The sequence below is a fragment of the Ambystoma mexicanum genome, chromosome 6q (assembly GCF_040938575.1).
Source record: "Ambystoma mexicanum isolate Mex_15411 chromosome 6q, UKY_AmexF1_1, whole genome shotgun sequence".
Classification (NCBI taxonomy): Eukaryota; Metazoa; Chordata; class Amphibia; order Caudata; family Ambystomatidae; genus Ambystoma; species Ambystoma mexicanum.
Genome location: NC_090937.1, coordinates 179,960,933 through 179,987,662, shown reverse-complemented (window position 1 = coordinate 179,987,662; position 26,730 = coordinate 179,960,933). Strand labels below are relative to the sequence as shown.

Genomic DNA, 26,730 nt, shown 5'->3' with positions numbered 1-26,730 from the left:
TAAACGAAGAGATGGAAGATCTGTGGTTTCGGATACTGAGTGGAAGCTCGACACATCTTACCTGTTCAGTGATAAACTTTCTAGACAGAGTCCTAATCTGAAAATACATGAGCTAAATTGTTAATGGAAAGCGTCACTAATGATCTAAGGAAAAGTTGTAATAAAAGTTTTTGTAAAAACTAGATGTTACAAATAAAAAAAATTAAAAAAAAACTTTGTTTTACAGAACTTATGGTATCCCCCAGCAGAAATATCACAAGGGATGTGCTGTCCTGCTTTTGATTAGTATTAGAGACATGCCCGTCACTTGCAGGGAGAGTCACCAGTATCCCAGACTTTATTCAAGATCCTGCTAACAAGAAAGTAATAACAACTATTGACTGTCCCCACGGAGGCCTTTGCCGAGTTGCCCGAGTACGGTGAATAAGTACGGTGAATAAGGACACAAATGCTTCCACCACAGGCAATTATCGAACTCACTTTTACGCTTTTCTTTTGCATAATCGAGAAATGCCAAGCACTGGTCGGAAGAACCACGAACACACACACATACATCAGAGATCCAAGAAACACTGAACAATTGAACTAGCTGTCGACTAAACTAAACTATTTAGTGGCAATCCACGCAGCAGGAAAATGCAGAGACTGCTCAAGTCAACAAAAAGGCCTGTGATCCCGAGCCCAGCAAAACAGGACAAAGTCCCTGTCTCCTGCGGACAGCCGGCTGGCGCATAATGTGTTATTTCGTCTAGAAATGGTGGGGAGACCTGCCGAATTTGACGTCATCACCTTCATCAGAGATCCAGCTAATGCCGCGCATATGGGCACACTCCTCCACGGAATCATGCTCCATGTGGTGCTGTCCAACTTTCAGAGAGAGTAGCTGAGGAGATTCCAGTGAAACTTTCCGCCGGAGGACAAATCGAGGGGACAGAGACACAATTCTTTATCTTTGCGCCGTGGGACAGATTGAGAAGAGCAGACACGAGAACTTCACTGTCTTTTTTTGTTTTATTTTAATTTCTTTCTGTTATTTTTATTTTGGTGTAATTTTTTGAGTAATACCATCTTTCCATTCCTTCGCATTGATCAGGTTCCAGCATGTCCTCAGGACTAAAGCAAATTCGGGGAGTGCACTGGGAACTTACCTATTTTAGATACGAATAATGAATGTGACTTACCAAAGATGCTAGCCTAATCTTTTTCCATAGTCTAGTAGGAGAACTGTTTCACGTAACCAGAGACAATCGTCACCCACTAGAGGGGGAACTCTTTAAAGCACCTGATACTTTATGACACAAAACTTTTGAAGATCGGAGTAAGTGAAAAGAAATAAACACTGACAATTGACTCATGTTTGAAATGGGGGCGCAGAACAGTAACTTGGTCCTCCTGCAAGCAGAGAGGTGCCCCTGCTTCCCTGGAAGGAAATGCTGCCAGCTTTCATATCGATCGATAATGTATATATGTATAGTAATTATCATTGTTTTTCTGTCATTAACAATCAGAACTGCACTCTTTATTGGTGCACAAAGCATCCCAATTTCAGTGCACCCACCAGATAATGTACGCATGGGTCCCACGAAAGCACCCAGACCCTATATAGTTATTCCAGTTCCAAGAAAATCTGATGGTAAAGCGAACAAGCTAAAATTAAACGTAATTAGCAGTGATACATACACACTTGAGGTAACGAATGAAGAGAAAAGCTGGAGACAGGGTCAGCACGGAATGATTGAAAACGTAGCACTGACCACTACACGCACTCACACACTGAATGCACACGAACAAGGGCAAGTGTCAATGGCTACAGAACCTCGAACGAAGGTAATAGAGGGTGCGAGATTGCCTACCGAACCACCAGTCCCAGAAAATAGTGGAAGTAACCAAGAGGAAGCAAGCAAAAGACCAACTAAAGAAGATATAACAAAAGCACTCAAAAGTACTAAAGCAGCCACAAGAGAAATCACTGAAAAAATGCAAATGCTGATAGATCATTTATTCCCATTTATGGTTAGAGCAAAGAAACTACACGAGGAGCTGAAAAATAAAACCACAGAGACTGTAATAACAAGCACACCAGTTCCAACGCAAGGACCAAGCACCAGGCCCACGACGCAGCCACACGTTGGGCAGATGGTAAACCAAAGGTGGTTAAAGGAGATCTATGAAAGAATAAAAAGTGAGAGGAAAGGAACCACAAAGCCTTCTCCTACCACAGCGATAAAGATAATGAAACCTGCCCCACCGAAAAGCATGCCTGAGAGACCCTTGGAAAAGTAGCACTGAGGCATTTAAGGATATAGTCATAGCAAACTACAGAAGGACACTAAGAAACAAGAGGAGCCCTCACGAAGTTGACAATGAACTAAACGATTACCTGGACAGCACAGCACATCTAGGAAACCACATTTGGTATCAGCACATGAAGGAAGTTGGAAGAAGGCAATCAGAAGGAGAAGGCTTTGTCTGTGCACTTCTACCATATAGTATGGGAACATCCAAGATCTTTGTGGCTGTAGAAATTGATGTCCCTACAGCACACTCTATGTCACACGTAGCAATGTGCAACATCAGAGGACAGTTTATGGGGAGAGATGCCTCATTGATATGGGCAACTGAAAAGGATTACCCCGATGAAGACGGTTACATCCAGGATATCAAGACAAGAAACAGAGCGCATACCAAGAATCACGTGCTCAGGTACGAGAAGCCAGAAACCAAAGGATCAGGAATGAGATGGGGAAATAAACCCGAGACTGAACGTCCAAGGAAAGACTGCAGAAGAGGCTCAAATTTGGAAGAACAGAGGCCAAACGAAGATCTGGGGAACAGTGGTTTCCCCAAACGGATGGGGAGAAGGAGTGGTAATCTGTTGAGCTTGGATGGTCCTTGGAGCCTGCCAAGAAGCGATCGAGAACTCACAGAGGTTATGCAAACCTCTATGGCCAAAGCTGGTAAAGCTGCTGACATGGGTCAAAGACAGGGGAGGACCCTTGCAAATAGTACCACTGGAAAACCCAAAACTGTGCTTCAGAAACAATGGCACAAGGAAGATTGGAGAGAATCAAAACTGCGGATGAATCTTTGAAGCCCCAGGAATGACGCAAGGGACCGCAGTTATTATGGACCATTACTGGGCGTGTGGATCCAAGGCATATATAAGGCAACCAAAATACTGGGGAGGCATATGCACACTAGTGAACGTCCACGTTCCTGCACTAGTGATCCCAAAAAGTGACCAGAGTATTGACAGTTTCCCGAAAGCAGATGCTCATCTAAGGAAGAGGAGATCTGTGGAACTGGTATCTCGGATGAAGAGAGAGAGAATTACTTTTCTGCCAAATCAGAAGAAGCATTCTATGCAATCCCATATGAACATAGGCTGTTTAGCCTCACCTCAACAGTACTCACAACAATACCCTTGCCACACATCCAAATCGGAGTGAATGCTAAATGGTTGCAGATAACCAGATGGGAGTTATTGCAAACCATCAACACCACCATAAAAGGATTTAACGCGATCAAAGAAGAACTGAGAGCAATCCGTTTGATGACCCTCCAGAACAGATATGTACTTGACATGATCACAGCGATGGATGGAGGTGTTTGCGCAAAAATCAGAGAATCATGTTGCACATTGATACCTTCGCATGATGAAGAAAATGGAACCTTAACAGAAGCCATAAGTATGTTGACAAACCTAAAGAACCAGATGATCGATTAACCTGACGAAGTGGATGGTGATAGCTGGTTTGGAGCACTATTCTCATGGGTCCCGCAATGGATGGCAGATATAGTCAAGTTTCTGGAGGCCTTACTAGTAATGATACTGCTAGGATTCTGTGTTGTCAAGATAATCATCACACAGTGTCAGAAAACTGTAAAGAAAGCCATTGGGATGAAAATCATGGTCGATGTTGAACCAGGTTGGAAGCCCAGAGATCTGACTGATGAAGAAATAAGAGACTTTGTGAAAGCCAGCGAATTTGCGCCAGAAGGAACAAAATGTATGTATCCCAGGAAAAGAAGAAATTATGAAGGAAAATGGATCTATTGCAGCCCAAATGGACAATGCCAGCTAATGACCTGGAACAAGGACGAACATGTAAAAACAGCAGGAAGTTTTTTAAAAACATTTTTTATTTGTTTATGGTTCAGTTACAAAATGTAGAACCTTTACAAAACAAAAGTTAAAAGAACAATAAAATATTTGCATTTACAACGGATAAACTTTACATCCTATTATAACACAACTTAAGATAGAGGATATCACATCTGACACTTTATATCCTCTAATTCTTAAAACTAAGAAGCTCTTTTTCAATATGCTTGCACAGACTAACCAATTCAAATACCAGGGGTTTATGCGTGCCTTGCATCATTCGTACCCAGAGAAATTGCAGACAGTCCTCATAGTCAATATTTACAAATTTCAAGAGTCGGTTGGTCCTCATTGATTTAAAGTGTGGACACTCAAGAATGAGGTGTTTCAGGGTCTCAATGGGCTCGTTACATGAGGGGAAACGACATTTAATGTCATTAGATTCCCCTTTGTTGATCCAATTTACAGTTCTTTCCCTGGTGTGATATAAGTTCAGTCTGTACCATATGTACGCTTGTCTGGTGTGGTTACATGGAAATAAAACAACATAAACGAATCTAGGAATGCGTTGTTTGAGAAATGCACCATACTCTTTGTACATTTTATATGTGGATATTCTTTCTATTGTAAGCAGCCAATCCTGTTCAAAGACCTTCTTTTTGGCAAAACCTGGACGCTTAGCAGCCAATCCTGTTCAAAGAGCTTATTTTTGGCAAAACCTGGACGCTTTAGCAGCCAATCCTGTTCAAAGAGCTTCTTTGTGGCAAAACCCGGACGCTCAGCAGGAAGTTTGAAAGGTGTGATAAAAATATGGACTCCAAAGATGCACACTTTCACACCATTGTGTACAAACCCTGAAGATGATGAACAGGACACCGAAGAACCAAGGAAGATGAATCCAAAGGAGGAAACAGAAGTGGTCGATAAACCGACCAAAGGGGGGGGGGGGAATGTAGAGGAGGTCCCAGACATGGCCTGCACCCCTGCCCCCCATTAGGAGATACCAGGAACGTACTCGCCAAGGTATGTGACGTATGAGGAGCAGATGAACCAACAGAGAGCTGCACTTGGTCTCTGCCCAGTGCACATCAGAAGAGCAATACCTATTGAAGCACCCATAACCAGACAACCCTGGGCTGCACGGTACCCTCTTAGACAACCATACCAGCAGCTGACACAAAACGAAGAGTGCCTACAGACTGTCCACAAAGAGACCCAAAGAGCCTTAATGGACGGCCAGTGGTAATGATACAAAGGCCCAGACAGACTCACGGATGAACGAAAACGACAACCAAAGATAACACGCCAGTGCGAGTAGCTATGAAAATAGATGTAATAGACACAGAAGAGGAGACGATGTTGAAACATAAGGAAAAATTGCTGTGAAACAAAATGGAAGTATCCAACCAGCTAACACGTGTAAACAGGCTTGGAACATAAGAAGCTAAGAAAACGATACTGCTTGCAATGCTTAGTAGAAGAATAGAGCGGCAAGCACCAACCACATATCTACCTCAATAAAGCACACTATACAAGTGTGAATCTATTTTTTAAAACAGAAGTATGCCCAGGCGGCCAGAGGCCTACCAGGCCAGGATTCATATCCCAGCTAAAGCCAGAAAGAAGAGCGGAATCGAAACTTGGCAAAGAAGCAGCTCATGGGAATTCGAGGTCAACCTAAGGAAGGGAGGAGAGCGGCAACTCTGAAGAATCGAAACTTCAGAGCATACAAGCCTGCCCCGTGAAGGTCAAGATAAGGGGGCCCAGACAGGTGGCGAGGCCGAAGGAGAATTAAATACACTAAAAGCTGGATATTGAAGCAGATTCACGGTGAACAGACACGTGACCAGCCAGGCGCGAAGAGTTACCAACGTCTGATGTCACGCAGAACCAAGGATGCCATAACTTCTCCAGATAAGAGGCTACAGTTTTGAGGCCATCCTCAGACAACTAATTGACACACAGCCCTAAAAGTACTGATTGATGGAAAGGAGGCAGGGTGAATCTTGGGGCACTAGGCACCTGGGTGTCCATTCTGCACGCTGCTAATTAAAGTGGATATTTATGTCTAGGGGTGTAACCTAAAAAAGCAAGGAGTAGGGTGGGCACCACTTAAGTAATTCACAGTTTCACAGGTTTTTTGCAATTATTATGGGAGCTCACCCTGTAGCCTCGGCACAAGGTAATAGCACTATCCAGAAAGAAGGAACGGGTAGCTTCTGTTCCTGGATGAGCTCACTCGTAAGACCCTATCCCTGTGGGAAGGCAGTGACATACTGCCAAACAGTGGATTTGTGCTGACGGACAACCTTAAAAGTCTGTGAATGTATAAAAGCATGAAGACAAGATTTCATGAGATATGCAGGAAGAATATATGAAATACATGTATGCAAACATTGTATATAACGTAGGTGGGAAAGGTGAAATTGTAAAGAAGAGGATGAATCGGTAACATTGTAAACAACACTTATTACTGCTGAAACATGAGCATGAGAACGTTTTCGTACTCTTGTGAACGTATGTGATCACACAGGCCCTATAATTCACTTGTTTATTTGAAGAAATACGAAGGAATCTGCAGATCTGTACTTTGAGCACCCTTTAGAGTGCTCTTTGAAATCCACACAGTGAAACACTACCTTTGGGGCTCAGGCGCATGCGCGGAACCCGAGAGTGTAGTGTACGCGAGTTACGAAAGCGCGTTTAGACAATCATTGGGTTTTAGAACTGTTTCTTTAGATTTTTAGATTTTTAATGTTAATACCAATAAGTAATCAGTAAAGTGTTGCGAGCACTTACGAGATAAACATCTCACAGTTGTGGTTCACGGAGAACGATAATACAGTGCACGTAAGAGAGACAGTATGTCGCATGCATGCGTTAAGAAGACTAGTGTTTAAAAATGCTTTCAGTGATGTCGGCAGCTCTTTTTGGGTAGCCAGCTCATCGTTGCAACACGGAGAGTGCAAGGTAAGATAGCACACGAGAGGGATGAGTAGATAGTTTATAGAAGAACCATATGGGGACCTAATATGAGTACTTAACCTTACAGGTTATGCAGGCTGCTCAGAAAATACAGCAGAGTGGAACAGCGCTCTGGGTGATAGAAGGCTTACAGGTAGTGAGTTTGAAATTAGAAATTTTAAATATACATGCAAAGTAGACAGCTGAATAATGTACTATAATGTATTTTCTTTTGTTTTTTGTTTTTTTTGTTTTTTGAATTTCACCTTGGACTGCAACTATCACCTGGTATGTGTAATTTATATTTCATATTCTGCTTGTGTGGGTTTTTACTTTATGATAGATAACTGATATGAATTGTATCAATGTATAATAATATACTGATGGGATATTTACTGGTTGTGGATAGCAGTGTTAAAAGCCCTGACGATGGACGGAAGTCCGAAATGCATTGGCTAAAACTGTATGACACCGACGAGTCAGGAATAAATGATGATATTTGAGAAAAACCACACAAAGAATTACAGAATTTTGATTCAACTGCATCAAAGTGACTAAATGATTAGAACATTATTTTGAAACCCTGGATAGGGTCTTACGAGTGAGCTCATCCAGGGACGGAAGCTACCCGTTCCTTCTTTCTGGATAGGGGTGTAACCTATCCAATCACAAAGGACCACGTAATCTAGGGACCTATAGCTTGCAGAGCCAATAAAACGTCGTAGTTGTAGTGACGTCTATCACAAATGTAGAGGGATGGGCGTAGACGCCGACCCAATAAGAGTTATCCAATCCGCATGCTCTATTACCATATACAGATATAGCACTTATACTTAAGTTACCTTTTCCAACCAATAATATTGCATGACGAACAAGTGTAGAGTTAAACGTCAATGATGACGAGTTTTGACTATAACTATTGCTGTCTGAAGGAAGAATGGAGGAGTTGAAGCGAGACAGGCGAACGTGACACTGTTGATTACCATTTGTTTCCCTGTTTTTTGTACTTGTCATTAAACAGACTTCCCTTTGCCAAACTATTGAGTTGTCCTTATTGAATTGTGTCGGAGTAAGAGAATCCTGCACCAAAACCTCCTCAAGGTGCAGCTATCTTGTCTTACAGGTACTCGAGGGTGAGCTCTGACCTATGGGCCCGTCAGAGGACGCTCCGCCCTCCTGTACACGACCTCCAGGGATATCGTGCCCTGTTCACCTCTCTCGCTAACCCATGGTCAGAAACCCAGGGATAAGGTGCCATGCACACCCCTCTCCTACCCACTACCACCTATCTCCTTCACTCGCTACTCCCACCGCCTACTTTACTTACTTCCAATTACTACCACCACCTCTACCACTACTCCAATCTGCCAATAGTCTACTCTACCTCTAGTACACACACTCTCCCCCTCTCACACAAACACTAAACAGACATCCTCCGTAACAATAGCCCCTGCATTACAGTCACTCTCAACCTCCTCTGGTCTCTTGGACGTCCTCCTCGGCTGCTGGTTCTCACCCAACTGCAGCCCACACCAAAAAACTCCCAAACTCCCGCTTATATATTCCCTACCTCTCTCTGGATTGGCCACTTACCCCAACAATGGCATACCTTGCTTTCAAGGGGTGTGACAGGGGAGGGCTTGGGAAATTACACAAGGACTTTAAGCCCCGCCTCCTTTTCCACACGGCTTTGCTGTTTTAGGGAGTTTCTCTTGGTGTCCTGGCTCTTTTCTGGTCTGTGGTTTTTCTTGCGAGGATGTTATGCAACGTTGGAAAGACTGGAGGGAGGTGTCTGTACTTCCGCTCTCTATATGGTAGAGGAGAGGCACAGAGGACCCCAGCCAAGATTCTCTATTATTGGTAACGTAGTCGAGCAATCAAGGCCTAGCTTCTCAGGAGGTGATGCAGGCTGGTTCTTAAGTACAGTGTAGTCCCCGAACCCCCACAAAGGAATGTCCACACACTGTATTACTGAAAACACAGTCTTTATATAATTAATATTCAAAGGTATGTACACGATCACAATAACGCACTTTGTACTGGGAAATCAACAATGATAAATATATAGAATTCTAAAGTGGTACCACCAATGTTATCAAATCGCATTAAAGTGCATCAACTGTACGGTTAAAATGTCACACAGATCAATAACGAGGAAACCAGCAATAGAGATAGGAAGGAACGCAAGATGGTTGAAACAATAGGCAGAATGCTGGCCTATACCGACAGACACAGTTCTGTGTGGAGATCCCCCCCACCTGGGCAACCTGTAAAATAAAGATATATAGCACAAGCCCAGTCCATATATTGTTCAATAGCCTTATTTCCTCCTATTAAGGTTTTATCCCCCCCCACCCAATGTACCTGGTGGAGTAGAGTTCTTCGAAGACGCGTCGAAGGATCCTTCTTGAGTGAATCCCTTTAAAGCAGGAGCCACGGATCGTCGCTAGGCGTCGAAGATGGTGAACATGTCGTTGACGGCGGCGATGAGAAGTTCAAGGGTGTCGACTCTTCGACTCTCGACTCTCTCCGGCGGGACAAAGCGGTCGACGTTGCGGACAAGGGAGTCCTTGGATTCAAATGTTCTTAGGCAAAGGAGCGGGCGGCTCCGGTCGTCGGCGGCACGGCGTCAAGTGGTCCCCACGGCTGGGCAACACAACTTCGACGGGCCTCCAGCGGTTACACAAACCTGCAAACCCTGGTCGACAGCATTAGACTTCGACAGCGGCGAAGTCCGGGTGCTTTGCTTCGTTCTCCTCAGCGGTCCCGTCTTGGGTCGGCAGCCTTTCGAGAGTCTGACTTCCAGGGAGCTTCGGCGAAGGTTAGCGGTGCTCGATGGTCTCTCGGAGCACGGGAAGAGGGCGCCTTACCAGGTCCTCTCTCGTATCAGTCCTTGACGAGTTCGGCAGCTTTCAGATCAGGTCGAAGCAAATGCAACAGCAAGTCTTTGTCTTCCAGCTGGGTGTCGAGGATCAGCAGTTCCAGTTACTCTTCAAGTGTAGACACAGCTTCTGAACAATTTCCAGTGGTGAGAGGTCCCCAGATATACTATCTGGTCTCTCATCCACACTGCTGGGTCACTCTCAGCAGCCAATCATACAGAATGGCATTCATGCAGTCAGTCAGCCAATCAGGTGCACACTGCATTCAGGCCATCCTCCTCCCTCTCAGACACACAACAAGGAATGTGGATTGGGACAAGTACTCAGCCATTCAACACTACACACTGCATTCAGGCCAGTTTCGGGCAGGGCTGTCTCAGTCTTTGTCTCTCATTCCAGAAATCATACAGCCACAACAAGAAGTGCATATTGGTCACACACTCCATTCACCCAGGTCCCACCCACAGGGCGTACCCACAACATACAGTCACTGGGAAGGCTCCAGTCAGTCTGGACTGGACATCACAACAACACCATATATGGAACTTCCACCCAACAGCCAGTCAGGGGGAAGGGACAGAGTCAGGGCTTCCCAGGACTTTGGGAAAACAAGGTAACAGGTAATAGAAAGCAAGAGGCCACAGGGTCCATCTTGTTTTCCATCAGGAATCAACTGATTACAATGGCAGGGCCTGGGGATCCTAAAATGGAGGATACTCAGCGCACCGGTCAGATTCAGCATGGAGCTGCCACCAGCCCATACCCTGCTCTGCGGGCCACCCACAGGTGCCCAAAAACCTACACTAGGGGCACAGGGTTGTACCCTCTACCCATGGGTGCCATAAGGGTATCCCATAGGTCTGTTCACCAAACTAAAAGACAGAGAGCTGCACCGCCAGGAGTCCCACATGAACTCCTGCGTGGAAAATATGACAGAACACACAATAAAAAGGCAGTAAAGGAAAAGGATACGGAGGGAGGCCCTGTCCCTCCGATGCATTTCCAGCATCACAAAAGTGACGCCATGTCCTGCCATGGTACCGTCCTGGCAGGTTAGGAGAAGGTGGGAGGAGGCCAGTCTACGCATTCTCTGGCACCCAGGGTTGCTGGAGTCGGGGTCCCTCTGATCCCTGACAGGGGTGGATCAACGACCCTGTCACATTAAAACCATTTGTGGACTCTCATCTGTACAAAATAATACTGTGTTTACCCATTCAGGTCTACCCCTCTCTCCTTTCTGAGATCTAACCTGGATTGTTCAATGGATGGTAGCCAACGAAGCTAAGGGATAGTGGTTTGATGAGATTTAGATACGAAATGCTGGCTCCAACCCCTAGTTCAAAGAAATCCCTCTAGTAGATGGTGATCAGTTGATACATTAGAATCACTCTGCAGCTGCCTTAACTTAATCCATGCAGCAGATCTCTGAAAATGTACCCATGACCCACTTGTGGTAAATGTAGCAAAATGTCCCTTTAATCCAGGGACCAATCCCTGTTGCATTACAATCCTCTTTTTGCTGTCAACAATATCCGACTGCATACACTAAGACACTTCTCACAGCAGAATGAAAGCATAGCTATTTGGATTTCTAGGTAGCCTAGATTTACAGACTGGTACAAAGGGATAATATTGAATGTCTTTAGCTTAAGATAGGATGTTACTCTGTCAGAACGGATGCAATGCCCTAATTCGTTGATTTGAGAACACTTTGCTTGACCCGGCCTATGGTGGAGGTGCAGCTATAAGCTAACGAAACGGAGTAGTTGGTGTGATATGAAAGCCTCACCCAACCACTCTTGCACAAAGAAACAAGTCTAAACAGGTTGGTGGTATGTATCATTTTTGTGGTTATATTGGGATGAGGTCTGCTTTATCACTGGGAGTATCCCTACTGGAAACCCAATGAGAAATCAAGTGTCCAATAGGCAAAACCTGTTCCAATAAGGGACCAAACAAGACACATATGTGGCCATATATGGTCCTGGCTAATGGGTTCTTGGGTCTCCTTTTGACAGAACCAGGTATGACCTCTTTGTGAATAATGTTTTCATGCATTAAAACAGGACTCTACAATTGAGTCTGGGGCTGAAGATCGAATGTGGTGATCATCACCGAATTTGGTGGCATTTGGCACACCATAGAAAGGTCACCTAAATCATGTAATGTTATATAATTGTCATTTGTATAGCACCTTTGCCCATTGGTATGGTCTCAGAGGGCTGTAGGTGAACGCCTTTGAGGGACCGAAGTCCAGGCATGGGAAATTCATCAAAAGGAATTTGGAATGCGGGTGTGCATTTTAGCCAATACGAAGGTAGGTAGGTGGGTATGGCCAAGTCCCTGCTATCAACCCATGTCAAGAAAATGCTGTGAGGTAGTCTTGAGAGTATACGAGAGATGGAGACTAATGTGCAGCTAGACCTAATTTGTTAGTGGGGATAGCTCCATTCTTCTAAAAAAACGGTCTCTTCAGCTACGAATGGGATCTAAATCATTGAACATCACCTACGCGCCACAAAGTGAACACAAAACTAAGCAGGAGTGGGGAGTAGGCCAGACAGGAGTGGAGGGCAGGGGAGAAGAGGGGCGTCTGAATGGGAAGGGTGGTTTTGAGACCTATGGTGTGCCCATCCCTATGGAGGGCCAAAGGGAAACAGGGGAGAGAGAGAGATGGGTACGACAACAATTGGACAAATGATAAAGGGCCTAAAATGGAAACAGGGGAGAGAGAGAGAGAGAGGGGTGCCCCGCTCGCACACGGATGGACCGCGGGGCACAGGGAACACTGCCCCTTCCCCCCGGAGGAACCTGTGGGGGGTGGTAATTGCTGCACACCAGAATGTACTAAATGGGAAGGGATATGGGCGGCACTTAGTCGTAACAGCAAGTGAAGGAAAGGTACTGCCACTAACTAACCCTGCTAAAAATATCCCAATTCTGCATACACCCCTAAAACTCTGAACTAAATGCAACCATAACTCTACAGTATAACAAACTGCACGCACTTTACAACACCACAACAACGATACACACCACATCTAGTCCTACCCAACACCACATGGTGGCTACCAAACGAAAAGCACACCCAATACCTGACAGTGTCACCAGACTGAAGCTGCCAACAGCACATCACAGCAGTCTTGCTCTTTTTATTCCGCTTAGACCTACTAACTTTCCTGCTTCCGTTACAGATCCGCCAGAGCGTCAAGAAACCACGCAGGTGGCAACAGTGTGCCGTATAAGAACCTTTAACATAACATGTGGCTACCAGGCTATAGTTGCACGTCCGTGTGTTATGGAATTCTCTCGACTCACCTGCTCTGTGGTGGGATCATACTCAACAATGCCATATTCTGAGGCAATGAGCACTGTCCCGCTGTCTGTGTGGATGGAGAAACACTGTGGACTACCTAGGCCATGTGCAGTGCAGCACCGGAGCAGTCTCATTAACTTCAGATTCCGCATGGTGCTTTAGCTTGCAGACAGTTGAAGACAAATCCAGGAGCTAAAAAAACAAAAATATATAAATATACAAGCACAAGATTGAGGACCAAGTTAACAGTGTAAAGAGGGGTTGGGGGACATTTAAAAGTAGATCAAAGAAAATGTGTCTTAAAGATTTGCTTTTTAAACAGTATTTAAATTGGAAAACGACAATTTACAGCACTGTGAAACAGCTTAAGCGGCATGCAAATTTGTACAAAATACCCAATATAAAATGCCCACTGTGCTAGAATTGTGGTCAGTTAAGTAACAAACGTGTGAGGCATAGCTATGAACAGGCTTCCCAGAACAAGCTCTGGACACATCTACATTCAATTTGCGGTTCTTTTGCCATGCTTGTAAACCTGTTACCAAGAAATATACAATTCTGAGAAATAATCATGTAGGCCATGTTTCCAAACCATTTTTCTAAAACAAATCTGCTCTGGAGGAGCAGACATTGTGCTACATGCAAAAAAGTAGATGGAACACTAAGGTACAGTGCTGGGCCAGATCAGAAAAAGCACGTGGGCTCTGCAGTCTGCACTCTGGAAGAGTCAATCACTGCTATCTAGGCAGAGGCAGGATAGGGTTTAAGAGCTCAACTTGAAATGGATATGGGACTTATAATGAAAACCACCAATAGCCAGGTATTGACATATTGCGTTTACTTCATTGTTCTCACAGCTCTCTCAGAAATTGTGTACCAGGACTCTAACAGGAGAACCAAAACTGCGTGGCAGATGTTACAAATATATCAAAATACAACAGCCAACAGTTAGTGGCTTATCTATATGTTACAATAGCAGCAAAGTGGATTTAAGGATAAAGAACACAGGTAAGGAATTTGGGGAAGTGCAGCAAAGCGGAAACCGAGAAGGAACATAGGGGTGAGCCAGGAAAAGAAGGTGTGGCAAGACAGAAAAATGTAAAATAAGGGTGGGTCATGGCTGAAGGGACCAGGGAAGGAACTTGGGTAAAAATAGATAGGGCACGGAAGGGGCCATCATAGGTCCAGGTTTCGGACTCACAGAACAGTCCCATTTCAAGCACTTGGGCCTATAAAAACACCTATGTGAGGCTATGTCCACTACGCCCATCATAGGATTAGGTGGATCCTTATGTGACCATGGAAAAGCATTACTGGTGCAGGTAGGACCTAATAATGCCACATATTGTAATCCTATAACCTTGTGATGCCTAACAGCCATCACAAGTTCAGTATCAACCTTATATGGTTATGCAAGGATCGAAATGAAGATTAGATGAGCAGAAGCTAAAAGCAGCTCCTGGGTATCCGTCATTAACCAGTGAACAGGAGCTACCACCAGGGCACCAGGAGGTAGTACATAGCATTCTGCAAATCTAACTTGCACATAGAAATAAGCAAAATGATAAGTTTGCATCTTATCGCCCTTCAAATGTCATATTGTTGTGTCCTCATTTTATGTATAGATTGTCCAAATGCACACAGTTAAATGTTTGTTTTGCCTTAAGAGCCAAAAGTAGTTCCTGTTAGCTGTTAGTGCCAAGCTAATCAGGCTCATCTAGGCCACAAGCAGAAGCTAAATAGGTCCTAGCTCTCCTCAATTAGGAAACCCAATTATGTACTGTCATCATATCTAGCCTAGGTCTCATGCACAGCTACAACGATCATAAGCCCTAGGACCATGTTTAAGGTTACTAGATGTTATAGATTTCAACTCCCGTAAACCCCATTACTTTAGTGCCACCTTTCCAGTTCTTGTTTCCATGGATTTCATCCCATCTCCCATATATACTTCTCTATAGTTATTCTTGTCCACATGTTTACATCAGTTTATTACCTCCTGAGAATTTGCTTCTTTATCAACTCTGTTCCTGTTGGTCTTGGTTTCAAGTTGACTATTTCTAAGTCTATGTCCTGATCAATTCCTGCTTTGCACACTTTCACCCAGTTACTTAACCAGCTCCTGCATCCAACTACATCTGCAGTCTCTCACTTCATTAGGCTTAACTGCAGTATTACATTTTTGCCACCTTGTTCTCCTGCAATTAGTGGTGCACACATAGAATGTGGACATCCACGTCCTCCAATTCAGAGATATTGCAGAGTACTTGGGAATCCACATTCTCTGCTATTAAACCATTAATCTGTTCTTGGTCTAAGTAGTTATTCTTTGCTAGTCTCTTGTTTGGTTTGTTAATCCGGATAAACCTCTCTCTACAGCTCATGTCACTTCTCTGTGTTTAGTCCACTGTCCACTCAAAATATATATCATGAGAACCTATACTAATTTGGTTCGGTCTCACATACGTATATGTCAGCTGAGATGCCCATGTGATTGGACTCATTTGTGTTTGTCTCCCTTCGCCACTACAAGAAGCTGGGGCAGTAATAACATCATCAACTGAGACATACATTTCAATTCCAGAACAAAAGTACTAAACTAGGGGATCATCCCCATCACTCTCCATGTTACGTTACTCTCACACCAACTCTTGCACCTGGCAGAAATTCTTAGAAACGCATCAGACTAAGAGAAAAACACTGCTCACTTTTCTAGCACTATCATTCCCATCCCTACACACGAGGACAGCACTGCGAGAACCTGGTTGGCCTTAACTGATCAACCTTGGGCAGCCCACCCACCCCCCAACCCCTTTGATGAAACAAATGTGAAGATCCACTCCACCCCCGGTCAATACCCGCCTAGAATCACACTAGCACTCAAGCGGGTACTTCCGGCTTGCACCCATCAAGACCACATGATTTGCATTGCCGTTTCGTCTATCCATTAACAATCCTTCCCCCTTTTCTTACAGAGACATGAGAAGCAAGGCCTCCAAAAACAGCTCTACTGTCACTGTACAAGACCATTTTACATTATGACATTGCTTAGTACATATTTACCAGATTATGTATGATAATCCACATTATCATACATATTCTGGGTATTTCCTTCAGTCCACCATTTATTGTCACAGTCCTTAATTATTGAAGATATAGCAAGCAGTGCCCATATACTTGTGCAGAGTTATCCAAAAACAGGTACAAAATGATACAGAGCCAAGGACCACATTACAAAGGTGTTGCCTCATCTAAGGCTCCGCCTTGCACTGATAAACTGGCATTCGATTGCCTAGCAATGTATACGAAACTCCAAGGCAGACTGTGAAAGTTGTAGAGGGACCATGAGATATCATGCTCAACCCGAGGAGGCAAATAGACCGGAAGGGGAGGAAAGAAAAAGAAATAGGTGATTTGTATCCATAATAAGATGCTTTCCGCTTGGCCTTAAAAAAACAGGGACTGCAAAAGTACCTGTCAAGTGGACCCCAGCTTAACCAGGAACAATCGCAGGAACAGACAGGATAGGACATGGTGGAGCGAGAATGAAAGCTTTACGCAGTAATGGTTGCCATGTGGCGGCCCCCACCATCATGAACGGACCCAGAGCTCGAGTCAACCAATGTGGACAGGAATCAGACATCGTGGGTCCCCCCGAGGCAATAGAGACACTCTTAACCCATTACCCTGAAATTAGATGTCCTTCCTTCTGACAAATCAATCTCATTGACTGAGTGATGTGCATCTTGACAGAGCCCATGTGTGAACATGTCAGCTACGTCCCTCAAAGATGCTAATGCTAGAAGCAGGAATCGAACCCCGGCAGCCAAGTACCAAGTCATATCTACCCACTGTACCACAGAGGTATCTTACCCTGCCAAATGAAGTCCCAAGCACCAATTTATGCTTCTGTACAATTGAAAGTAAGAAGGAACAATGAATTGAGGCCTGCAGCCAACACCTGAAGCAGTACGAGCAGACTGCCACTTTATTGCCACCAGGGCCAGGATCCGAGAACAGCTGAGGTACCCAAAGGGAATGCTTGAAATGGGGAGTTTGGAGCACTTATCACCACAGCTAACTGTGCACTGCAAGGACCAACATCTATGACATCAAAGATGACATCACAAATGTCATTGATGCCATCACTGATGACATCACATGTCTGGCTCCCTCTTTTTTTGTTCACCGACATATGTAGGCCAGGTGGTTTTCTTCACTGACAGTCAGGAAATAAAAATGCAAAAGGTACTATATTAGTAGACCTTACCCTTCTCATATGTTCTTACACTACTTTCCTTAGGGTTTAGTCACATCATATGATACATATACATAGGGGAAGAAGCGAGCCTGAAACACAGCAATCATTTCTGTGCATGAAGTTAATTAGTTAGGTAAGGAACACTTTCTGGTAATACTGCTGCTTTTTTGCTTACTTTACTTTCCCTGTATATGCTCTTATTTGTATGCATTGTGGTCTCTTTATGTTTTGTGTGTAGTCGTGCAATTATGCAGTAAGTGAGGCATTGGTAGCTACTTATTACATGTTTCACAGTACGCAAAACTCTGAAACGAAAGCATTCCTCATTTTACTATCCAACATGGGAAGATTTTGAATATTGCGCCTCTATGGTGCATGCTGGAGACAATGCCTAAGTTTCTACATGAGTTGTTCTTGTACTGGAAAGAACTCAGTAATGCAATGGTGTTTATTGCAATGCATCGCTTAATGAATTGTGTATCGCATGATAGTTCTTCCAATGATCTCTGATAGTTTTCTGACAACTTTATAATGACAATCTCTTGTGTAGGCTTTGTGAAATAAGCTGACACGGGTAGGTACATAAACAGCTTTATTATCTGGACCCCTGGAGCAGCCACCACCGGAGAAGCTCAGAAAACAACTGACCCATGTGGAATGTTGATCCATGGAGCTGGAACAACATTTACATTCCACACGCGCCACCACGTACATCCAATTACAACATATCCTCTTCCCTTCCACAACAATGGAATGAAGAAAAAAAAACGCCTTAATGAACAACATGAACAAACAGCAGCAGTAGCAATGAGAACCAATATAACAAAATAAAACAAGCATTAAAATACTTCAGGTAGAACTGTAGCTATTGATGAACTAGATTTATTGCAGTACATCACCCTTGATGATAGAGAATGATGGTGCGCTAGCACACATGATCTTTGAGTTTGACAGGAGGTCCACAACATCTAGCCGGACGCCCCTCCTCAACGCGCTCTTCTTCTGACATCCTTCCACCATCCCTCGAATCCTGGCAAACCACAGCATGTTCCACCCCTATCTCACTTGTACCACTACCAACCTCCCTGCCCACAGATTCATCCACTCTCTCAGGCGTAAAATCCAAAACATCACCTACTTCATTGGTATCATCTTCGTTGGCATGGCTCTTACCACCATCAAGGACCACTACACGTTTCTTGCTCCAAGTGGATCCATCCTGCAGCCGTACATGCCCTTTCCCACTTTTGACCACTCTCCTAAAAATGCACTACCCCCTTTGTGAACAAATCTGGGATTTTTTATACAAACCGTATCACCCACCACAACTTGCAACTCATTCCTATTCTTTTGAGAATATTTTTTGATGTACGTTCTCCAAATCCAACTCACACGGACCACCGCCTCCCAATGCCGAAGGTCTGAGGGTGGTACCCTATTTTCTTCCCCTCATGAGTTCACAGGGTGACCTCCACGTGCTAACCGACGGGGTTCTGCGGTATGCTGCTAAATACTCTGAAACAACCTCTTGCCAATCCAGTCCATTCGCCAAAGCCAATTGTATAGCACCTTTAATAGTACCATTGGCCCTTTCCACCAGGCCGTTGCCATTAGGATTATACAAGGTCGTGCGATGGTGTTCCACGCCACACTGTCCCAAAAACTCCTTCATGGCTTTAGAGATAAACTGTACGCCATTATCAGTGACCAGACTAGCTGGTATCCCTTCCCTATCGAATACCTTCTTTAGGAAAGCAATGACACAATCAGTGGTAAGTCTTCCAAATGCCGCTACCTCAATCCACCTGGACGTGTAATCTACAAGGACCAACAAAAACATGCAGTCTTGCTGTAAACACTCAAAGGGACCCATGATATCTAACACTACCTTGGACCAAACCTCCCTAGGAACTTCGACAGGATGTACGGGCTGGGGATACACCACCTTGCTCTTATCGCTAGTGGCACATGCAAGGCAATCCTTCACCACTGTCAACATCACAATCCATGGAGGGCCACCAATAATGCTCCCGTAGCCTTCTCTTGGTCAAAGAACGGCCTAGGTGTCCAACATGGGCCAATTCCACAATTCTGCCCCTCAAACTGACCAGCGGCACCAATTTAACACCTCTGGACACACCCCATGGGGCTTCAGCCAACTCACTCAGCACCTGGGTGTAACCTCTGCCTTCCGGTCTATCCTTAATTGCTTCCCAACCCTTGCTGAGACCCTCTCTTATCCAGTTCAACTCTACATCCCTGTCGCGCTCAGCGTCCCAGACAGACTTATCCACAGCTGGAATGATACAAGCAATGACATTCCTGCAACTTCTCTTCCCCAACCTCACCACCATAGCACCTTGCCTGCTCCAACACGGGCAGCCGTGACAAACATTCAGCTACCACATTCTGTTTCCCGGGGACAAACTGCATGGTAAAGTTGTATTCCTGCAATTAAACAGACCACCTAGCTATCCTGGGAGATACAGCCACAACACCTCGAGTGGAAAATACCTGCACCAAAGGCTTATGATCTGTTCTAACCACATATGGAATGCCCCAAAGGAACGTCCTGAAGTGTTTTGATGCCCAAACCACAGCCAAAGCCTCCCTCTCAATAACAGAGTACCTGCTTTCAGCTTCTCTCAATGTCCTAGACGCAAATGCCACCGGCTTGCGCTCCCCATCACTCCATTGCTCCAAAACCACCCCCAATCCTACTTCGCTGGCATCAACAGTGAGCATGGTTTTGAATTTGGGGTCAATAGACATGGGGTATTCTCTACATCACCCTTCACTGCATCAAACTCCTCACCACACTTATCAGACCACACAAACCTGGCAGATTTCTTCATCAAAGCTCTCATGGCCACGGTCTTCTCAGAATAATTGGGTATACATTTTACATAGTTTTCCACTAAACCTAGACATGCCCTCAGCTGATCCTTGTTGGTGGGGACCGGGGTATCTTTCATCATCTGAACCAGTCCTGTCTTAGGACTCACTCCTTCAGCACTAAGGGTATGGCCCAAATACATGACCTTGTCCACCCCTATCTGACACTGACAATTTCACAGTTACACCCTTGTTTTCCAACACTTTCATTACATCCCGGAGCCTGATGTGCTCCTCCCTGCAACCAGCCCACACCAAAATGTCATCCTGAAAGTAACACACCCCAGGCAAGCCACCAAACAACTCTTGCATCAAACGTTGGAACACAGCCGATGCAAGCCAGAAAGGCATACGACAAAAGCGATAAGCCCCAAACGGAGTCACAAAGGAAGTAAGAGGTCTACAGTCAATGTGTAAATCAATCTGGTGGTATGCAGCAGACAAGCCCAACATGGAAAAACATGTTGCCTTACCAAGGGTTAACAGTAGTTCATTAATGTTCGGCATAGGATGGCGATCAACCCAAATACTTGAATTTAATTCTCGGAGGTCCACACACATCCTGATGTTACCATCCTCCTTTTTAATCAGAACCACTGGAAACAGCCATTCCAGGACTCAATAGGCTCAATGATCCCAGCCTCCATCAATTTGTTCAACTCCTCTTTTAAACCATACCTTGCCAACACTGGGACAGCTCTCACTTTATGTACCTTGGGTATGGCACCCCTCTTTAGAATAATACGATGGGAAAATCCTTTGAGTTTACCCAGGGTATCAGAGAACACTTCAGGAAACTCTACTCTGAGTGAATCTAATGTCAATTGACCACACCCTTCCCCCACCTCCAGAATGCTAAGTACAGGAACCTCTCTTCCCGGGCGTATCTCCATACCCAAAGCCGCTTGTTCATCCCAACCCAGGATACTTGTACCCTTGTGCGCCACCTACAGTTTTCCAGTGGCCTGCCGGCCCTTGAATTCAAAGTTGGACCAATCATAACCCAACACCTCAATGGGATTCTGCCCATAAGCACTGGGGTTGATATCAGCCGCATGCAAGGTTGAGATCTCCTTTCCCAATTTTTCCAAGTACACCTCTGAAGCCACGAAGGTATATGGCGACCCTGAATCGACTAACATCTCTAAAGGATGATCATCCACTAATACAGAGACCCATGGACCTTTGCTAGCCATCCCGTCTACATGCAGAATCACACCTTGCTCAGACTTACTGATAGCCATAACCTCTTGAATCGAAGCACACGCCTCCGGTATCACACTGGCCACCCCATTGAACTTGCACATGCGGGCATAATGGCTAGTACGCTTGCACTTCCTACATTCCATATTACCCGCATGGCATACCTTAGAGTCAGTAGAATGGCTTGACTAACCACATTTTCGGCAAAACTCCTTTCCCTTAAACCATCTTCCCCCTTGGTTACCACTCTTTTCAACCCCTTTTTTATTTTCCACTCCCCAAACCCTATTTCGAGGCAAAACAGCTTGAACCCCATCCCTGGAGTTTTCTCTTTCAGTGACGATTTGCACGCTTGCCCTGGAAGCTTCAATTGCTCTGGCAATCTCTAGCACCTTTTCCAGTGGCGGATCACTTTCGATCCAGAGTCTTTCCCTAATTTTCTGGTTGCTTGTCTTCATCATTATTTGGTCTCTAATGTACTCATCCAGGTTTCCCGAAAATCTACAAGTAGCCATAAGAGCGCGCAATGCAGTCACATAAGCATCAATACACTCCCCTGAACCTTGTGCTCTGGAAAAGAACTTAGAATGCTCCAGTACCACGTTAATTCTTTTGCCAAAACTAACTTCCAGTTTCTTTAACGCAGTTTCATACGCACACACTATCCTCTCCCCTTCACCACTGCCCGGAACGGTCACATCCTCACCAGGCAAATGGCGGAAAACTCTTAATCCCTCAGTGCCAATGCAGTTCAACAATGCTGCCTCCTTCTCGTCATCATTAAACTTGGTGCCACCAGCTGCTCTCAAATACACCTTAAAAGAGTCAACCCACTGGTCCCAAGGGGCAGCCGGCTCACCTGGTGCCGGCAAAAATGCAGGTGGAGGTCTGGCCGCCGTAAGCAACATATTCAGGAACCAAGGTACACGTGGCTAATTGCACAATGCAATTTCAATTTCGGCTCACCAACTGCCACACTAGCTACAAACCGTGCGTACGCTCACCTGGTGTACGGGTGCACCAATCCTTAGGATGTATGCAGCTCACCCTATAAGGACAGTCAAATGCCAAACAATCCAGAAAAGTAAGACGTGCAGAATGACAGAAGCGCTCACTGCCGGCACCCTTTTCCACCACAGGACGGGATGCGTCAGTGTAGAATCACCAGTGCTGCCCCCTCCCACGCTGCACTGTAGACGCGAGTGAAAACGCCTGCCAAACTTTCCCTTGCAAGCTCCTGCCAGCCACACCCCGGAATCTCTCTAGGGGCGTGTTCCAGGAAACTGTGTCAGGGATGGCACTCTAATAAGAGTGGCACAAGACACCCAGAAGAGTTTGGGTGCTGAAATAAAGTGGACAGATAGGAACACACACAGCGGAAAGGAAAGGGAGCGAAGAGTAGGGAAGAGTAGCAAGGGAAAAGGTACAGAGTGAATACCCTCTTGGGGTGTATGCAGAATAGGAAAAGAGTATTCCACGAACCTTGGAAATACTCTAGCCTTCTGCACAGTTTGCTATAACAGAGTCCCACGCTGTTTGCTCATAACTTGGAACAGCAGCTATGGGTGTCTGTGATATAGAAACGAGACAAGGGAAGGGGCAGAGGTTGACTGATGGGAACCAGCAGACAAGCTCTGTACAAACGGTCTACAAACAGTACAAGAGAAGATACAACAGACAAATCCAGGAAAGGAGATGATAGCAAACTAGCAGAAGGATAGGAAGGGAAAGTCGAGTAACAGGATATGATAACAGAGGACAGAAAGGTAGGTGGAGAGCTCAGAGGAGCAGGAAGGCAATGAGTAAGCCCACAAGAGTGGGACGGTAAGGTAGAAATATCAGAGGAAAAGGGCTTAGGGCAACAGAGTAAAGTAGACTGCACGGCAAGGATCCCAGAAGGGCCGGGCAGTAAGGAGTGAACCCTGAGGGGCAGGGCCGCCGAATGTAGAAGGTTGCAGAGGGCTGTAGAGGGCTGCTAGGCCGAGGACCCAGCGGGGAAAAAGGTAGGGGGTAGGCAGCGGAGCGTGATAAGCTGCAAGTAGGAAGCCCAGAGGACAAGGGCTGTTGGCAGCCGGAGAAAGGTAGGCTGTAGAGCAGGGAGCCCAGAGGACAAGGGCTACGGCAGCCGGAGTGAGGAAGGCTGCAGAGCAGGGAGCCCAGAGGACAAGGGCAAAGGCAGCCGGAGAGAGGCAGGCTGCAGAGCAGGGAGCCCAGAGGACAAGGGCAAAGGCAGCCGGAGAGAGGCAGGCTGCAGAGCAGGGAGCCCTGAGGACAAGGGCTAAGGCAGCCGGTGTGAGATAGGCTGCAAAGCAGGGAGCCCAGAGGACAAGGGCAAAGGCAGCCGGAGAGAGGCAGGCTGCAGAGCAGGGAGCCCTGAGGACAAGGGCTAAGGCAGCCGGAGAGAGGCAGGCTGCAGAGCAGGGAGCCCTGAGGACAAGGGCTAAGGCTGGAAAGCAGCAGAGCGTGATACGCTGAAATGTGGAGAGCCCGGCAGGGCAAGGACGGAGACTGGAAGGCAGCAGAGCGTGATCCGCTGCAATGTGGAGAGCCCGGCAGGGCAAGGGCGGAGACTGGAAGGCCGCAGAGCGTGATCAGCTGCAGTGTGGAGAGCCCAGAGGAGCAGGGCTGAGAGGCAGGGAGCCTGGAAGGCTATGACTGGAGGCAGCAGGGTGGAGCAAGCAACAAGGCAGGGAGCCCAAAAGGCTAGGGCTGTAGGCAGCAGGGTGTAACAAGCTGCAAGGCAGGGTCCAAGCAGGAGTGAGGGTAAACAGCATACAAGGATCCAAAGACACTCGCGAAAGGTGGAGGAAGGACTCTCAATGCAAGAGGCTGAGCCACTGCAGACAGCAGCCTTATATACTGCCTAGCCCAGCACAGAGGCAGGCTAATTGGTTTCACCTGGCGAATCACACCTGCAGGCAATCGGCCACCTCCCTTTCTGTTCCTGGGCTGGTGGAAGCAGGACCAGACTCTAAGGCTTCTGGGGGGTGTAGTTCCATAGAAAACCAATAGGAACGGCCAGGAAACAATGCTTGCGGCCAGGTGCATTATGGTATGCGTAGTTAGTTGACAATCATTAAACAGCAAAGTCCAAATGGAGCATAAATGGATGTGCCCATGGCGCAGGCATGACAAACTGTCACAAGGGCTGCCGGAACCAAAAGCACTCCGGGAGACGGGATGCGCAAGCCCTCCTACCAGGACAGTCAAACACCAGCGCAGCAGGGGCTGGGCGTGCGCTGCAGCAGCAACGGTCGCGCACTGGTGCACGACTAGTGGATGAGCCACAGGCCAATGTGCGGCCACCCCCTCCTGGGAGCCGCACACTCTGCTCAAGCCTGGCGGGGTGCCGTGGCTCACCCGAACGCCGCAGCGGAGCAGTTCCTTCTGTGCCCCGGATCACTGCCTCAGTTTCTGATGGCAGCACAGCACCCCGGGCCTGGCGGACTACCGCGGACCACCCGAACACCTGGGTAAGGCGATTGCACCCTTCTTAGGAGCAGCACAGTGCCCCGGACCTGGCGGACTGCCGCGGTCCTCCTGCAGACGCAATTCGAGGGTAGTCGCCGCTTTGATCCGCACCGCCTCAAGCCTGGCCTCGTAGCGTTATCCTCCTGCCCTCCAGACCAGGGCTACAGGTACGCCAACACCCGCACGTGTGGGGACAGGGGTCCAGACTAGTCGCCAGTGAAATAAGTTGACACGGGTAGGTACATGAACAGCTTTATTCTCTGGGCCCTCGTAGCAGCCGCCACCGGAGAAGCTCAGAAACCAACTGACCTAGTGGAATGTTGATCCATGAAGCTGGAACAACATTCCACATGCGCCACCACGTACATCCAATCACAACACTTTGCATGAAAACTAAATGCGCATGTGATGTCATCAGTAATGACATTTGTGATGTTATCTTTGATGTGATGGGTGTTAGTCCTTGCAGTGCGAGTTACGATTGCTTAGCTTGCCATAACTGGCGAATTTCTAGTTTTTTTTTTTTATTTACTAGTAACCATAATATGGATAGGTTGTTATTAGTGCAAAGTAACTATAATGTCCCTTTAAAAAGGCTTTTGCCCTGAATTTGATAGGTTTTTATTAGGGCACCTTAACGATAACGTTCCTTTAACAACGTTTTTTCAACTGGATTTGATAGGTTTTTAGTAGCGCACCTTAACCAAAACTTCCTTTAATGTTTTTTCACAAAATTTGATAGGTATTTAGTAGCGCACCATAACGTCCCATTAACAACGTTTTTTCACTGAATTTCATAGGTTTTTACCAGAGTACCCTTAGTTTGTATAGATGTAACTTGGAGCATACTGAACCCGCTGGCTCCATGTTAATGGGCACAGTGGTTGCAGACTAGGCATCCAACCGGCTCAGAAAGGCAGGGGTTCTCTTGCATAGTGGTACCATGCAGCAAAGACAAGGAACATATACAAACAGCACCATGTACGTGAATTGCAAGGGAAAATAGAGTAGGTCTGCAAACTCTGTACATAGGAAATAAACAGCAAAAGCATGGGGTATACACCATAATGGAATGCACCAACAAGAGAAGTAACGTCTGCCTTCAACAATCTTACCGCACAGCTGCTTTACATAGGCACGAAGAACGAACTGGCAGAGTAAGGACTGCAAAGTACAGAGAGCAGTATGTCAGTTCAACATGGCAAGTACACTGAAGTTTGTCTTATAATTGCACAGTTCGTGCAGTGTACAATAGTACAAAAGCATGATGTTTATTTTTTTACGCAGCAATGGCAAGCACTCTAGTACGGCTGGAAGAGAATTTCCCTCATGACGAAATGAGTGACAATAGTAACCCCATTGGTAGGCACTGCAGTGTGAAAAGTAAAATAATATATATTGCTTCATGTACACCTAACACATTTCTTTAACAGAACATACTGGAAATGAAAGGAATGCACCACAAGCGGCACCTCTTCCCCAACAGCATACGGCCACAGGAAGTGAAGGAAACGCTGTAAATAGCAAACTGGAAGCCTGGACGCCAAAACGGAGGAATTGCTGAACAATTTTGCTGCCTTAAAAGATTTCATGCAAGGACATATTATGGAGAAAATAAAATCACTGCCCCACC

The 26,730-nt window shown here is 45.9% G+C and overlaps 1 protein-coding gene across 3 annotated transcripts in view; it reads right to left on the bottom strand.

Moving 5' to 3' along the window:
- ELP1 (elongator acetyltransferase complex subunit 1) overlaps positions 1-26,730 on the bottom strand; it is a 2,667,893-nt gene that overhangs the window by 2,538,227 nt on the left and 102,936 nt on the right. For all 3 annotated transcript variants that reach the window (XM_069630608.1, XM_069630606.1, XM_069630607.1), the window contains exon 2: positions 13,270-13,459. In XM_069630608.1, the coding sequence (XP_069486709.1) occupies positions 13,270-13,419 (150 nt within the window). In that variant the 5' untranslated portion in view covers positions 13,420-13,459. The remainder of the gene's footprint in view (positions 1-13,269; positions 13,460-26,730) is intronic.